General features: G+C 36.4%; 4 protein-coding genes across 4 annotated transcripts; 1 reads left to right on the forward strand and 3 right to left on the reverse strand.

Moving 5' to 3' along the window:
- Positions 1–253: 253 nt before the first annotated feature.
- LOC103845526 (F-box/FBD/LRR-repeat protein At5g22660) lies at positions 254–1,939 on the forward strand. The gene is given in 4 exon segments (XM_009122393.3): positions 254–591; positions 594–1,294; positions 1,373–1,507; positions 1,596–1,939. Coding segments are annotated over 4 exon segments (1,392 nt in total). The 5' UTR covers positions 254–350; the 3' UTR covers positions 1,911–1,939.
- Positions 1,870–4,027, reverse strand: LOC103845525 (histone deacetylase HDT2). The gene is made up of 7 exons (XM_009122392.3): positions 3,827–4,027; positions 3,351–3,421; positions 2,833–3,246; positions 2,690–2,746; positions 2,482–2,596; positions 2,225–2,336; positions 1,870–2,105 (listed from the first exon to the last, which is right to left on the reverse strand). The coding sequence occupies exons 1-7, from the start codon at positions 3,837–3,839 to the stop codon at positions 2,063–2,065; spliced, it is 825 nt and encodes a 274-aa protein (XP_009120640.1). The 5' UTR covers positions 3,840–4,027; the 3' UTR covers positions 1,870–2,062.
- Positions 4,028–4,191: 164 nt separating this feature from the next.
- Positions 4,192–8,216, reverse strand: LOC103845523 (protein TIC 100). The gene is made up of 11 exons (XM_009122391.3): positions 7,486–8,216; positions 7,110–7,181; positions 6,911–7,000; positions 6,638–6,811; positions 6,437–6,527; positions 6,212–6,274; positions 6,051–6,117; positions 5,839–5,942; positions 5,623–5,749; positions 4,801–5,543; positions 4,192–4,718 (listed from the first exon to the last, which is right to left on the reverse strand). Exons 1-11 carry the CDS (start codon positions 8,139–8,141, stop codon positions 4,329–4,331), a joined length of 2,577 nt encoding a protein of 858 aa, XP_009120639.1. The 5' UTR covers positions 8,142–8,216; the 3' UTR covers positions 4,192–4,328.
- Positions 8,217–11,551: 3,335 nt separating this feature from the next.
- LOC103845522 (arogenate dehydratase 5, chloroplastic) lies at positions 11,552–13,765 on the reverse strand. Its single transcript, XM_009122390.3, has one exon. The coding sequence runs from the start codon at positions 13,085–13,087 to the stop codon at positions 11,789–11,791; it is 1,299 nt and encodes a 432-aa protein (XP_009120638.2). The 5' UTR covers positions 13,088–13,765; the 3' UTR covers positions 11,552–11,788.
- Between the last annotated feature and the right edge of the window lie 3,334 nt (positions 13,766–17,099).

Here is a 17,099-nt window from a genome sequence, read left to right on the forward strand (position 1 = left end):
ATGCTCTGCTTCTTGTCAAGTTGTTTTCGAGCTTGAATAGTTAGATGAGACATCTCAAACTATGATGTCACATAGCTTTTTGTAACACTTCAAAAAAGTTGTTACTATTTTAGGAAAGTTTTGACTGTTTTGGTACTGAAATATGATTTACACTACTACTAATCAGTTTTTTTTTTCTTATTCATTAGATTTCAACCTTTTTTCAGTTTTTGTTGTCCTTCTTTACATCCCAAAACCATTATAAAAGAAGCACCGATCACCTCAGCCGGCTATAGGTCTCGGCGGCGGCCAAGAATATAAACGTTGACTTTTTGTTTTCACTTTCTTTGATCTTTAATTCAGGTGTGACGATGCAGACGACTTGTCGAGCTAATCTAGCAATGAATGAACGAGGAACCATTCGAAGATCTGGAGAAGATTGGATAAGCTTCTTACCCGATCCTTTGCTGTGTCAGATACTCTCCGATCTTCCTACAAAGAATGCTGTTACTACTAGTGTCTTGTCCAAGAGATGGAGGAATCTCTGGCTTTTGATTCCAGTCTTGGATCTTGATATTGATGACTTCCCTGACTACACTACCTTCACCAGCTTCTAGACTTCTCCAAGGAGTCGTGTTTACACAGCCTCAACCTTGCTTTCAAGAGACAAGATGATGGTGATCCGTCTTTGCTCGCGTCGTGGATCGAAACCGCAGTTTTGCGTAAGATCCAACATCTTGAAGTTGACTGTCGTATGAGTTTCATGAGTGAGACGACCCCTCTAAGCCTTTACTTATGCGAGACTTTGGTTTCATTAAGACTCTATTTCGTTGCGTTGCCTAGCTTCGAGTCTTTATCTTTACCTAATCTCAAGGTAATGCATATGGAAGAGAATCTATACGCTGACGACGAGATTCTCGAGAAGCTCGTCTCCTCCTGCCCGGTTCTTGAATCTTTAACGGTCGTTAGAAACGTAGATGAAACTGTGAAGGTTCTACGTGTTTGGTCTAAAACACTGAACAGTCTCAAACTAGTTCTTGATAGTTCCAAGTCTTGGTATAATGATGATAGTAACGACTGGGAGGTTTTGATTGATGCTCCTAGACTTAACTATCTGAGTCTTGAAGATGACCAGTCGGTAAGTTTTGTAATAAGCAATGTGGCTTCATCTGCAAAGGTAGAGATTGATGTAAGTTTCAATGTGAATGATATTTGGGATATGGATGAGTCAATGGAGAGATTCAGTGCTGTTGGTAAAATGCTCAACGGGCTCTCTAGTGCAAGGGACATGACTATTAGTGGAACAACCTTGAAGGTAGGAGGGAGTAAATGAACATTTGAATGTCTCTTTGGATGAAGAAAGTTATATAACTGCTTCTTTGCTTTTCTGCAGATCATCTCTCACTACATGAGTTTCGAACCGGTTCCTTGTTTTCCCAACATGATCCGGTTACAAACAAAACTGTATATGACTGATATGTTGCCAAATTTTCTTGAGAGCTTTCCGAATCTCCAATCCCTTGTCTTGGTAATGTTTTTTACTTTCATCTCTTTTTCTAATACAATTATCTTTATTAATCTGTTGGGTTTTTACATACATGTATAACATTTTGCAGAAGCTGAAAGGTGTAAGATATTCGGATACAATGTGGTTCTCATTCGTACCAAAGTGTTTGCAAACGAGCCTCGAGTATGTTGAGATGACAAGACCAAACTGTGGAGCTGGGATTGAGATGATCAGGAAGCTAGTTAAGTACTTGCTTGAGAACTCCGTAGTCCTCAAGAAGTTTACGCTGCGGTTGGAATGTGAAGGAAAAGAGCAAGAGTCTAACGTCGTTAAGGAACTCATGAGATTCAGGAGATGTTCTAGTTCTTGTGTTATTAATGTTGTTAGACTTGAAGACGATGTTTGTATTTTTCAACACCCTTAACCAGTAGTAGCATACCAAGTTATTTATCATCTCAGCAATACTCATACTGAATTACATAAAGTTGCAAACTACTTGAATAACTTTTTTCCGATAATAGATAAAATCTTTAAGACAAATTAAAAACTAAAAAATTTCATAGTTGCTACTTCAACTTAGGCTCTGCCCTTTCCTTTTCCCTTGCCCTTGTTCCCTTGCCTGCACACACCATTCATTAACCATCATCATCAATCATCACACGATTCAAAACAAACAAAAAGAGAATTACATTATCACATCACTGGCCTCAAGAGAAAGAGAGAGAGAAGAAGACTCACTTCTTGTTACCACCGGATGATTGACCTCCAGATTTTGGGCTCTGGTTAGCATTCTTTCCACCCTTTTTAGCTGGGTGTGGTGTAGCTGCGTGCCCGCCCTTCTTCTTCTCTTCTGTAACTCAAAAAAAGACAATAGAGTTGTAAGAAAACGCTTTATGTGCCACTTAACGTTTCTGATTATAGTCTACTTGCAATCATCCATTCAAACATGTAATGATACTCAAGAGTCAAAATCTAAAAAGACAAGAAGAAGTCACCTGTGTTCTGAGTCTTCTGAGGAGTGGCTGCTACTGCTGTTTTCGTCTTCTTCTTTGCTGGGACAGGTGTTTTGGAAGCAGATGCAGCCGCCCTCTTCTTGTTGATTGGCTCAGGCTTTACATTAATTAACAATATACAGCAAGGTGAGGAAAACGAATTCTAAAGAAAGTCAAGTAAACTGAGCACATGTGAAATGTAGTATATTACCTGCTTAGGGGTCTCCTCTTCTTCTTCATCCTCTGAATCATCCTCGTCAACCTCCATCTACAAAAAATCATCACCAGAGAGAGTCTAAGTCACGCTACCAATCTCATAAATAAACAAGTCATCTAAAGCTACAAAACACTCACTAATTTCTCCGGGTCGGCTCCATCATCTTCAGAATCATCCTCCTCCTCGTCAGACTCATCATCATCATCCTCGTCTGACTCAGGCTTCACTTCAGAAGCCTTGACGACATTAGAAGCAGCAGCAGCAGCATTTCCATCGGAAGTGACAGTTGAAGTAGCAGGAACAGCCACCACCTCGTCCTCTTCAGAATCAGAAGGGTAGTCCTCTTGATCGATGTTGGGAGATTTGAAGCCAGCAAAGTGGACACTTCCTTGAGACAGAGAGTGAGAGAGCTCAAACTCCTGCTCGAAGACAAGGTCAAAGGTAATCTGGGGAATGTGGTCTTGAGAGAGTGTTCCAATGACATATTTTTTCCAATCAATATTCACGTACAAGAGACCAGATTCTCCCTTCTTGGCTCCATCAATTGTTGCCTGTTCATATATAGAATAAAAACAACACAAAAAAATAAAGAGACGGTTTGTTATAAAATAAAATAAAATAAAATAAACATAGAGAGTGGGTATGTGAAACAAACCTGAGACAAGTGGATAAGATGGTCTACTTGAGGCCTCACTTTAAGAGGCATCCCAGCCTTTACTTCAGCTCCTACCAAAAAGCAAATCAAGTTGCATCAATCACTCACTGCTTGTTAGTAGTGAATCATATCGTATAAACAATCGCAATGTAGCACCAAAAAAAAAACTGACTATTTGGTAAGTACAATCTAACTAAACAAACGCAAGAAGAAACATGTACCGACCAAATAGACTAAACAAAATAAACTCATGTCTGAACAGGTTAGAACCGAACAGGCAATCCAAAAAGACAAAAGCAAAAAGGACCTAAACGGAAAACGAAATCAAACGAGAATGAGAGCTATAGTGATGATTAAAAGCTGTAACGAGGTTTCAAACACATGATGGAGAATCAATACAAGTACCCACTCGAAAAGTAAAGAGCCTAGGACTTGAATATATGAGTTTCTAGAGGGCGAGATGAGATCTATCTTACCCCAAAATTTCATTGTTGATCAAGTAGGAAGAGAGATTAGGGCTGCGAGAGAGTAAATAAAAAAGTGGGAGCTGCAGAAGAGAGAAAGGTTATTGACAATTTATAATAGAAAGAGAGAGAGAGAGGTTTTAGAAGTGCTTTTTTAGGGTTTTTGCTGTCTCTCTACGGCGTCGATTTGTGTTTCCACGTAACGCTTCAATAATATTGAAATATATTTTTTAAAAAAATATAATAATTGGAATATTGCGTAATTAAGTTTACGTTTTTGGGAATTTCACATATTAAATAATTAATTACATATTTTGAGGTAAATATTCAAGAGACTGTGATTTTCATTAATCAATCATTAGAAGAGAATAAAAGCATTAAAAAAATCTTCAGTTTATTTTAAAAGAAACAGTTGTGACAAATGTTTTTATCAGACAAGACAACAACAAATAATTAAAAAGACAATGTCCACCGCCAAAAGAAACTCAACTCTAAAGCTTAAATATGAAGAGAATCAAGACAAAGCCGGAGTCTCTGCAAACATATTGGAACACTTTGTCTGAACCTGAAGCGACAATACCGCGTCCATTTCCTCAACCGGTGTCTTCCACAGCCAACCTTGATCTTCACCGGAGCTTCTATCATGAGAAGAACATGACGCACTGGAAGATAGTAGACGTGACAGAGACGATAACTGAGACTGAGATCTTGAGCTTCTCTGGACACAACCCGGGTTCGATACCTTCCCCATCTTCAATCTGGCTTGGTTACTGGACAATGGGGGGAAACGGATTGAAGCTGATGCATTGCTATCTACAGCTTTGTTGATTCCTGGGATCACTTTTGATGCTTCTGCTCGGTGTTGCTTCCATGCAAGGAATGAACTCTCTAGTCTTGATTGTACCTGTAAATGAATACAACACACGTGAACACTAACCGAGTAAACAAATCCAAAGTAAAGCACAAAAAGAGAGAGAGAATATTACCGCCGGGAAGAGGCTGCACGAAGCAAAAGACAACGAGGATGATGAAAAAGGAGAGCTCCTACGTTTGTCCACAGATCCAAAACTCGATGGTCCATCATCATCATCATCATCTGAATCATCGTCCTCGTCATCATCTGAATCATCATCTTCCTGTTTCTTCTTCTCTTGTGGAGTGACAACAACTTTCTCTTCTTTATAAACCGGGACAGCCACCACATCTTCTTCATCCTCCTCTTCAGCCAAACCCATTTCAGTTTTCTTTTCCTCTTCTTGTTCTTTCATCTTTAGCACTTCATCCATATCCTCTATAGCTTCCTCTAAGCAAATCTCAGCCTCGACTAGCTCGAGCTCCTTCTCCAGCATCTCCTTTCTCTCCTCGTTTTCTTTCTTCTTCTCCTCCGTCCATTTCTCTATTCCGTCAAGCATCGGCTTCAACGCTTTCTCGATTCCAAGCACAAATCTCTTCACCGGGTGTTCCTTTTTCACCGCCACTTCTTTCCCGTAGAACTCGTCGAACCCGAGTGGCAAAAACTCGACTTTCGAAGGATCCACATCTTCCCCTTCCTCCAGAGGAGGCTGCCAGAATAGTCGAACGCCGTGCTTCTCATCCTCTACATAGTTGATTATCCGACCTGTTGGTGTGTGTAGAATAACAGGGTCTTCCGTTTGGACAAGTTTCGAAGGATCTTCTGGATCAGGTTCGGGTTCCTTGTTCAGTAACACAAACTCTGGTGTTACCTCCACTGATCAACAAAAATAAAACACTCAGAGATAACCTCAATATTCAATCCATGTAAGAGCGACAATGTTAAGGGTCATTACCGTTTTGCCACCAATGTTCGAGCTCAGCAGGCATTGGTAACCTCAAAGGAGCTTTGTAAAAAGAGTTCAACCACATTTCCCTTTCTTGGTCCACCTCTTCTACGTAAGTCTCCCAATACTCAGGTACCTACCCAAAAAAAAAGACAAATCTCTTAAGCCCCTAGGGTGATCAAGACAACTAAACTCAAAAAAGCTTTGATAAGATAAATGACCCACTTCGTAAAACTGGTTGATGAAACCTGGCGCCATCCACACGTCATCTTCTTCATAAAAGTAAGCATGTTGAGGATCACCGTATGGGCCTCTTTCTTCTCTAACCACTGCATTTATAGAAGAAGAAAAAGACCTTTAGCTCCCAACTTAACTAACACCATACTGTAAGATAACGGTTACTAGACATGGTAAAGATTAAAGAAGAGGGGTTATACTTCCGTCCGGTTTGTTTACAAACATTCGAGCCTTAGCTGCAGCAACCTCCGCCAAACCAGAATGCAGCTGAAACATTTTCACATCAGTATATTTATCAATACTTTTCCTATATTGCTGGAAGTTACATGTATCATTGAGAAAGAGAAAAATGGGTAACTACCGCACAAATATCTACGGTACAGCCATGCTCCTCCTCCAATAGCTCTCCAAAGTAGAATCTACCCTGCATCGTCATTATGATGTGTAAACTTGTGTCACAACCACGAATATTCACTTCATGGAGGACAAGATTATACTTAACCCATCATGGATTCATACGAGGGATACCAAATACAGAAGCTATATCGAACTCTGATGCCAAAGACCAGCTATTACTACTACTTACATATAGGATGCGCTCGTTAACTTCGTAAACACCACACCCATGCATTCTACCATGCTTCCATTGACCAGCATAGCGATAACGACCTTTCTCCCTGGTTATACAAAATCATATAATATATAAATCCTCATATTAAACCAAACCACTCAAATGATTGTGGAGATGCAAATGCAAGCCATCTAGTAACATCATTGCTAAACTCACGGTTTTTCGCCAAACTGAGTGATCCACTCTTCGTTTTCATAGTAAGGAACTTCGTAATTCCCATCAGTTAGCGCAACACTGTCCTCAACATCCATTTCCAACCACTTCCTGTCTTCTGGAGACATATAATCTCTCTTGATAATCCTTCCTTCAGCACGCATCTTCTCTTCAAGCCTGCATAAGACCGAAAGAACAATATCATGCTCGCTCAAACGAATATGTCCCATAAAATCCCACTGGAAGATTAATAGTATATAGGAATGTTAACCATACTTGGAACCTGGCATGGGCTCAATGTCAGGAATATCAACTTCGACAACCCCATGACCTTCCATGTCATTCTGAAGCCATTCACCCTCGTACCTAAATGATTATATACCGACGCAAAAAAAACAAATTATCTTAGGGCATTGGCATTGAACCCAATATAAAACACTAACAATATAACAAAATAGAGATATCAATCACACACCTCACAAGGCCATTTTCAGCAATGTAAACACCTTTGCCTTGAGCCAAGTCATCCCATACTGTGCCTTCATACCTTAAAGCCAAAACAGACAAAAAAAAAGAGAGATAAGAAAGCTAGTTAAATCAAGATGCAAGTATCTTTCCATCACAAAGCTACCCAAACACTCGTATCTAAAACTCAACCTACATTGCCATTTCCTCCAGCTCCACAATCCAAACACTCTACTTAAATAAGAAAAATACTACATAAAATGCAAAGCTTCATCAAAAGCCAACATGGATGGAGCTCATATAAAAAACAAACTAATAAAGTTACTAGCTTTATTAGTATTAATACTAATTCACAACTTCAAACATCAAACTAAAGAGGTTCTCACGAGCTGCCGTCAGGGAAGATGTAGCTAACCCACTGAAGAAACTCCTCAATCCTATCAAGCTCCTCAACAACAGCCTTAGGAGTATCAATATCATAATGATTATCCGGAATCGCCGGGTACGGCTTCCTATAGGGAACGTAGAAAGGCTGAATCCCAGGATCCCTCCCTTCCTGAATCTCCTCGTTCACCACCTCCCAATCCTCCTCCTCCGCCCACACCGGGTCCCACCCCGGCTTCGTCATCTCCGGCGGCGCGTCCGCCCACACCTCCCTCAGATCCTCCTCCTTCCACCGCTCTGGGTCCTTCGGGAAGTCGAAGAGGTCCTCGTAGAACTTGTACTTCCTCTCCTCCTCCTCCTGGATCCGCTTCACGCGCTTCCCCTCCAGCACGCGGTTGAACCGCCGGATGTTGGTCTCCGGGGTTGTGTTCGGGTCCGGCGGTACGTCGCTCGGGCGGATGTAGTTGAACCCGTCCGTTTCGCGTTCGGGTTCGCCTTCGTTCTCGGATTCGGAGGATGAGTCCGAGTCCGAGTCCGAGTCCGAGCCGGGTTCTTCGTCCGAGTTGGCATTGGGGGATTTTTGGTCTTCTTCTTCTTCTTCTTCGTCGCTTGGGGAGTCAATTTGCGGCTGTGAGTCGTCGTCGTCGTTGTTAGCCATGGGAGAGAGATGGAAGCGAGTGTTGAAGAGTGTGTGTGTGCGGATAAGCTTTGCAAAGGGTGAGGTTTTGGTGTTTTTTTTGTATAGAACGAACACTGAAACAGATATATTCTCAGATAATTATGATTCTACCCTCTTTATTTTGTTTAGTTTTCATTTTCGCCCCGATTTGGAATTAAGATCCTAACTTGTTTACCAGATCTGAGTTTGGATTGTAAGTCCAACATGTTGGATACTATCGAATGTAGTATGGGCCGAACATTGAATCTATTGAAGGACATGGGCCGTTTCAATTTCGTATAATCAATTAATCATACTTGGATGGAGATGAACGCACACAAGAAGCACAATTCACTCACTAACAACCTAGGCTAGAGTTGGATCCCAGCATTACGTTAAAATCTCTAACTAAGTTTGTGACTAATGTTGAATCCATATGATCACCAATCGATATGATCTAAAACATTTTTAGCCTTTAAGCTATAATGTTAGACCACAAACAAATAAACACAACTTTTTACCCAAAAAAAAAACACATCTTATTCATTATTAGTGTGGTTTAACTCTTCTATATTTTTCAACATACAGTAAAGGTGCTTTGTAATTTAAAAAAAAAAAACAGCTTATGGTGGGTTTAAGTTCGGTTTAAATATATCATAAGCTTCTGTTCAAATTTTCAAATGGAGTTGGAAAAGGTGTTTGAAAAAAACATATAAACACCTTTTATATTATATTTAGAATTGTTAGACATCTTTTTCGTAAACCAGATGTCTCTTCATTGATCACTTCAATTTTATGTATTAAAATTTATCTTAATATTTAAAGGAACATATGGAAAACCAAGCTTATTATAAATGTGTTTACACAAATATAAAATTTTATAATATAATGTTTCCACGTCACATTACCTAACACAAGAACCCGATCACTTCTTTGTTCGGTTGGATTGTTATCTATATGTATAGTCATCTTTAAAAAAAAGTATATGTATAATCATTCTACAATATAAGTTATAACCAGTTAGACAATACTATACAAATAAACAGAAGAATAATTAAACAATGAAAAATATTAACATTAAAATTGATTGATGCAGACTTCCATGTCTTTGTATACCTTGGAAAAATATTGCGCTTACTTACGAAAGTTAATTATGGAAAGCGGAAGAAAACTCCCACTTGCAACACATTATAACTTCGTTTAATCTTATACCATTTCACGGACCACAAATAGAACATTCCCATATATAGAGTTTTGTCCAATCACTAAGAATTGTAACTTAAACCGGAATCAGAATCAAAATCAAAACTGAAACCGAATGCTTAACCAAGATCCAGACAAGTCGGTAGATCCTAAGTGCATGGCTCCTCCACACTCACCAACTACCACATTGTGCTTGATATGATCTCTCTTTCTCTTACCTACCACCCCACTCCACTCTTGATTTCAACATTTGTCTTTTTGGGTTAACTTTTCGATATTTGTCTTGATTAACTTTTCTTTACTAAAAACAATTAACATGATAATGGAAGTGTTTTAGTCATCTTTGTCTGTCCTAATAAAGGATATATACATGACCAAGCTGGATTCAAAAATATGATTGAGATATGATAATTCAAGCTATGCATATAGCTAGTACCGAAACTGATTCCAAACTTAAACTTAATACAAAAACAAAAGACATTAACAACTTTCTGGCCTATAAAAAACATAACGAGGTTAATAAGCTTCCGACTAGATGTTAAATTTCACTCTCCCACCAAACCCTTTACGGTCGAAATGACATGATTATATTGTATCGTTGTCATCATATTTGTTCCACATTTTAAAATATTATTTAGCTACTTTGTTCCACATATAACATGAGTGTTTATGAGTAGGCCGGCATGACATGATTTTTATCATCTATATAACTATCATGGACCCAAGTATTCGTGATCGTAATATTTATGCTAACGACCAAAACTCTCTTTTGAATTAATTATTGGTTACTTTTTACTGGGAGTTTTGTCTTCACATAAAACCAAGCTAAAACTTACTACGTAAGTCATTTATAAGCGTATGATACTATGATTGTGACCAAAAGAAAAGCATGAAATTTGTAGATAGCATTTAGTTTTGAGGGAGAATGATTTGTAAACAATATATAAATATATAACATCGCAAGGATGATCATTAACCTAAAACATATATCCGCTTACGTCATGAAGAAACATAAAATGTCCATGAATTTTGTATCAGTGTCCACATTTGTCTGAATATAGGTTAAAACACGTAAACCGTTATTCATATGCAAGTTTAATCGTGGACTATTGTGCAAAGCATAAGGGTTAAGAGTTTCCGGTTTCCACCACATCTAATTCACCGTTTGGGCACATGCAAAGAAGTTTAAACTCAATATGGGAAAGATATATTGTGGAATACTGTACAGAAGACCTCCAATATATATATAGTGAAAGGGTGTTAGATAATTCAAACGACATATGAACAATTTAACATTAAGTTTCGTGGAAATTTATGCCCGATCATTAGACAAGTCAAAGTGATTTTTCTGAAGATAGTTGAGAGCTTTGTTTTATTATCAAAGAAAATTCACGGAAGTTGTCATAGTACACGAACAGATGGAGGTTGTACTTTGTTTCAACGCAAGAAATATCAACCTGAACTTATGTTCACACCTTAAGTTTGACATTTGTAAAATTTAACAACTTATTTTATCAACATGTAATTTAATAACTTAAAGGTTTAGAATCTGAAGCTTTTCTTGTTTAGTTGGTTAACATGGGAGTTCTAGAAGATAGCTTCGAATACTATTATAGTATTTTCGAATACTATTATTATAGTATTATTAATGATCATACTGCTATATGTTTTTTTCAACATTAATACTGCTATATGTTTGCTTACAAATTTACTAAGATACTGAGAATATGCATTTGAAACTATATATACTATTAGACTCTCAGCATTAAGAAGATGATCATGAAAGGAAATGGCATATATAATATGATTGTTACATGTGTGTGTTGGTCGTCTACAATTATAAAAACTGTTTAAGTTCTTACCAAACATTTAAATTCAATCGAAATTATGATATATGAGTTTTAAAAAATAATAATTCTAGTGATGACAAAAATAAAATTCTACTTGTATATGTTTGCTTACAAATTTACTAAAATACTGAAAATATGCATTTGAAACTATATATTATATATATATACTAAGACACTTTTTTTTTAACATTGTATATACTAAGACTCAGCACATAATATAATTGTGTACGTGTGTTTGTTAGTCGTCTACTAATTATAAAAAAAAAAGTTTTTTACCAAACATTAAAATTCAATCGAAAATATGGTATTTTAGTTGACAAACTAAAATGGTAAGTAATTTAAGAATTTTTTTCCTACTAGACATAAAAAGTTCATCATTTGATTTTGATCATCAGAGCCCAACTACAAGCCGGTCTTTGTTTCAAAAGTAGCTTAATACAACAAGTAGGAGAAATAAAATAAGATTAATTCTCCTACTTTTATATGCAAAACGAGCTCTACATTTCTACTTTGATTTCCAGTATCGTTACACATAAAATACGATGTTTTCTTTATCAATATGTTGTTATTATAATTTGGACAAATATAATACGGTCATGCGTCTTCGCTAGGCAACGTGGACCACGGCGTCATATCCATTGGGTAACTTCCCAGCACCCTCAGGAATGACGTGTACTCCTGTACCTCCGCTAGCGCGTTTTGCGCACGCGCCTCCGCCATCGACGCCTCGAAATCCACGTAGAACGTGTACTCGAAGTGTTTCTTAGTTCCCACGCTTCCGTCGTCGACGACTCTGAGCGGGCAGTTATGGTGCGGCCGCGACTCGATTTTCGTCAGACTGATGTTCCGAAACGCAAACGCGGAGAGCACTTTGAAGAGGACGCTGGTCCCCTGGTGCTCCTGAGCGGCGAAGACGATGCTCGTTTTGAAGGGACGATCCGTGCGAGGGATGATCGGCTCACGCGCGAGCATCAGGAAGCGCGTGACGTTCCCCGCGTCGTCCTGGATCCCGTCGGCGAGAATCTGGAGCCCGTAGAGCTCCGCTGCTCTCGCGCTGGCCACGGCCGCCGTGTCGCGGAGGTTGTTCGTTGCGATGTATTCCGCCGCCGCCGCCGTGTCGTGAAACGCCTCGATCGCGGCTCTCGGAGTGAGTTTGTTGAGCGATCCTTCGGTCTGAGCCAGAGCCTGGGGATGCGAAATCACGCGCGTGATGCAGTCTGCACGGACTCCGGGGAGAGCGAGGAGGCAGTGGTGGACCGGGATCTGAACCTCGCCGACGATGTGGAGACGGTGACGGAGGAGGAGATCGTAGTTTCTGTGAATCGAACCGCCGAGAGAATTCTCCACCGGGAGGACGGCACGATCGGCGATCCAGAGCTCCACCGCCTGAAACGCGACGTCGAATTGATCACACGGGATAGCTTCAGAGTTCGGGTAAGCTTTTCCGGCGGCAGCTTCGGAGTACGCGCCGGGAACTCCCTGGTACGCGACACGGAGGGTGGATCCATGAGACGGCGCCGGCGAGAGATCTGTGTTTGTTAACGGCTGAACCAATCCAGGCTTTCCGTTCTTCGTCTCTGACGGAACGAGGCTGAGATTGACGGAGCCGTTACTGTGTCCGTTAACGGCGGCTACTTGATCAGCTAAACCACGGGTGATTGAGCTGGAGTTCTCAGCGGAAGCTACTTTGCTGGCTAAGATAGCGCATGAGCTCTGCCAATCAGCTCGGCTCGAGCCAATACCATTAGGGAAGCTAAACGATTCAGACCTGTAACTACAAAGAACAGACACGCGCTTTCTGTTTACGTGAGAGTAACGCGCGGTTTTAGCCGTTAGATTCGTTTGGATTAGGGATTTGAGATCACACGAGAACGCAGGCGAAACAGTTTGCATGATTTGAGTGGGGGGAAATAAAATGCTACTGCTTTTATTGTTGATAAAAAAGAACAAATAAAATGACTGCGTATTTGAAGTAGGTACAAAGCTTGGAGTTCTATTGTTGATAAGAGAACTTGCAAGCTGAGAGACAAAGGTGGGAGACAGAGGAGATTATATAGTGGCTGAGAGCGGAGTTGATGGATTTTTCCAAAAGAAAGTCTTAGCGTGTCTTTCAGGGCTATTCCGTCAAATCCTCCACCTACCACATTCATTTGATTTTCCTCCAATATTCGTTTATATTTTATAAAGTTTTATGAGTTAATTACATGTGTAAATATGTCTCTGATTTTTGTTAGGAAAGAAAGTATGGTGAGTAACCCGGTACGTGTTAACCAGTGGTGGCCTCCAACTAATGGTTGCTGCTAATTATGAGTAAAGATCATTCATAATGGGTTACACGTACACACGTGTTAGTTTTATACTGGTGGTTAATGCTAATGTCTTTCTAGATTTTGTTATATTTTTCAAGTTTCTTTTTTTAGTTGAGTTTTTATCCTTAACAAGATTACTATCTATAAGAGTATTTTAGACGTCGTGTACGTATTAGTATCAAACAACCATGTGGTAGAGATCTAGTGGTTAAAAGTTTACCTTTTTTGGTTGAAGACAAGGATCGGGATTTATCATACACATGGACCGCTATTTTATGTTTCTCTATTTGGGTATTGTAAGTGATTCGGTACTAAATGTATGGTACATATGAGTTTTGTATAATCTAATTATGAGTTTATTTTTCTAGAAAAAATAGTACGAGGAAGCATTTAGGATAAGTAGTTATGTTGCTATTCTATGTCATACAACTATAAATATTTCAAATAATATGATAAATCTATTTACAAAGGTTAGAAGATACTTTACCGAAAAAGGTTATATAGAAAATACAAACAATTAAACTATAAATAAATCACATAAATATCCATTTTCATATATAAACTCACTAGCAGAATTCAATATATATGGATTCGGTTCATATTTAGATATCCTTCATATTATTTTAAAATATTTTTAGGTTTGAAATTTAGATGGCTTCAAGACGATTAATATGAATTTTTGAAACTGAACTGGTTTTCTTTTAAAAAATTAGAATAATATTAGCATCAGATATTAGAGCAAACGTTATGTGAACCATTCAAGGAAAGCGCATGAATTAGACGACGGCCCAACTCGAGCTACCATAGACACACAAAGAGCTAGCTCGTGAGACATATTCGGAGGTTTATATCTAATTTAGTGTTTTCTCACTTGAAAACGCATAGACATACAAAAAGTAGTACAAAGATATATTTGTGGACGAAGATTATCATAATCTATATATAGCGTATATCTCTAACTCTTACAAAATGTGTATTGCTCACACATCATATTCTTAGAATACCGCAGAAACGAACAATATCTAGCCTTTATGATGTTTTGGGAGAAATTAGCCAGCAATAGATTGCAAATGTATTGGTATTTAAAATACATTTTGATATAGGGTTTTAGTAATAAAAGTCTTCAAGTAAAGATATATTGTAAAATAACTTTTCAACTATAAATTTATCAAAAGAAACGTTTCATTTTAATCACACTCCGTCTAAAAATACCACAACAGAGGATGACAAATGTTAATAAAAAAAAATAATTCCTTAAATATTTAGTTGAGAAATTGTTTTATGATTTATCTTTAGTTGATGGGTTTTATTACTAAAAATTGTTAAAGGTTTTAATTTTTTTTATCACTTATGCATTTTAAAAAACTCTTATGATTTATAAGCTTTTAAAAATATTTAATGATTAATAAAGCTTAACAATAATTTTATAAACTTTTACAATTTCTGCTGCTTGTCAGGATAAAATAATGCATGGTTATTCGTAATATTAAGGAAACATAAAATAAATTAATAAACAAAAAGAATAGATCAAAAATACTGTTTTATTGATCAACATGGTAGGAGTACAACATACTGGTTCAAAAATCAAGGAGAGGAACACTTTATGTGTTTTCTTAGATCACTATTGCAAAATATCAAATAATTTAAGATTTATAAATTATATTAAGTTTTATGAGTGTTAAGGGAAATTAACTCATGAAAATAGTGGAGGGTTATTCTTCTTTTCCTTGATTTCCAAATTAATAAGTTGTACTTATGTCCTATTAATCAATAAAACAATATTTTAATCTACTATTCTTTCTTTATTGTTTTACTTCTTGCTTCGGTAGTATCATAAATAACTTTGCATTATTTTACTTTTACAAATAACAGAAACGGTAAAAGCTTATAAATCATTGTTAATATCATTAGTTATTTATAAAAATACTAAATATTTATAAAGATTTATAAACTGTTTATACGATTGATAAAGTGATGTATAAGAATTTATACATTAGTTTTAAATTATTATGTCGATTATAAGAGTTTTAAACAGTGCATAAGTAATACTAAAGTTTTAAAACATTTAAATGACTTTTAATAATAAAATCTTTTAATTAAAGATAGATCGTAAATAACCACTCAACCAAAAATTTGACGAAAGAAATTTTCAACTTTAATAACTTATATCACCCTTCATCGTGGTTAAACGGAATGTGACATACATTAACTAATTAAATTTGAGAATTTCTTTCGTCGAATTTTAGTTGAGGGATTGTTTTATGATATATCTTTAGTTGAAGGTTTTATTACTAAAGCCCTTTGATTTACTAAAAAAATGTATAAAAAGTTTTGTATGGATTTCATGTATCCATTTGATTTACAATTTTGAGAAGTAATAATTTCTCTTGTCATATTTGTTTTATTTATATGTTCAAATGATCAAACATTATGTTTCCAACGTATAAGCATACACTTTAAATTTAATTTTAACTAGACTTTTACCCGCGCTTGAAAGAGCGGGATTGATTTTTAAAATATAAATATTAGATGAAAAATTATTTAATTAACCTATTTTATATTAATTTTAATGATTTAAAATCAAATCCGTATCACTTTGATTAAAGCTAGGTTATCATTATATTAAATTTAATGATTTAATTTTTTTTTGTTTTGTACTTTATAAATAAGTTGCATGTTTGATGTTTGATAAAATTACCCAAACAAAACTTCAACCGTAAAACATAAACAATAACATGATCAACTATGTAATAAACAATTGAAATATTTGTCAACTATAAATTTAAAAACTATTTATTTTACTAATTAAGGATTGTTTCCTAATTTATTCAGTCATCATATAATCAAATCTTAATATAACATTTTATAAGTATCATTATATTATCTCGTCTTAAGAAATACAAATATTTAAATATCATTTATGTATCTATCAATAAGCATCATTTTCAAAAATAACTAAGAAAATTCTTTGTTAATTTATAGTTTTGTATTTCTTATGTATAGTTAATTTCATTAGATTTGGAAAAAAATAAAATATGATTGATTTTGTATGAATATATATTAATTTCGTATACTTTAGGAAGTTGCTAGTTTATAGGGATATTTGTTTGACTTCTTCGTCAAGTTTATTTTGTTTAGATTTTAAATAAACTATTAGTTTAATCAATAAACAAGCAGAATCCAAAGAAATATGATAATAAAAGAACTAACAAATCGAATAAACTTTTAAAAATACGTTTTGGAGGAACAAATGTTAAATTAAAATATACTAACTAAGGCACATATTAGCTATACTCGTAAGAATTTGAAAATGAATATGCTACACATAAATTTGTATAAATATGCGATTGTCAAATTTTCATATCTATTGTAACTCTTATTAGCTAATTCTTATATTCAGTTGTATTTTTTTGGGTGAACGTTGGTTTTTAAAATATGAATACATATAACTTTACTATTGAAAATAAATTATGAAAAATGGTCCATATATACTTACAATCCTCATTTTTCAATTTAAACAATTTGGTTACTATAAGTTTGTTTAAATATGAGTGTCAAATTGTGAACCACAAATAAAATATGAAACACACAAATGG

Source organism: Brassica rapa, chromosome A10 (assembly GCF_000309985.2).
Source record: "Brassica rapa cultivar Chiifu-401-42 chromosome A10, CAAS_Brap_v3.01, whole genome shotgun sequence".
Taxonomy (NCBI): domain Eukaryota; kingdom Viridiplantae; phylum Streptophyta; class Magnoliopsida; order Brassicales; family Brassicaceae; genus Brassica; species Brassica rapa.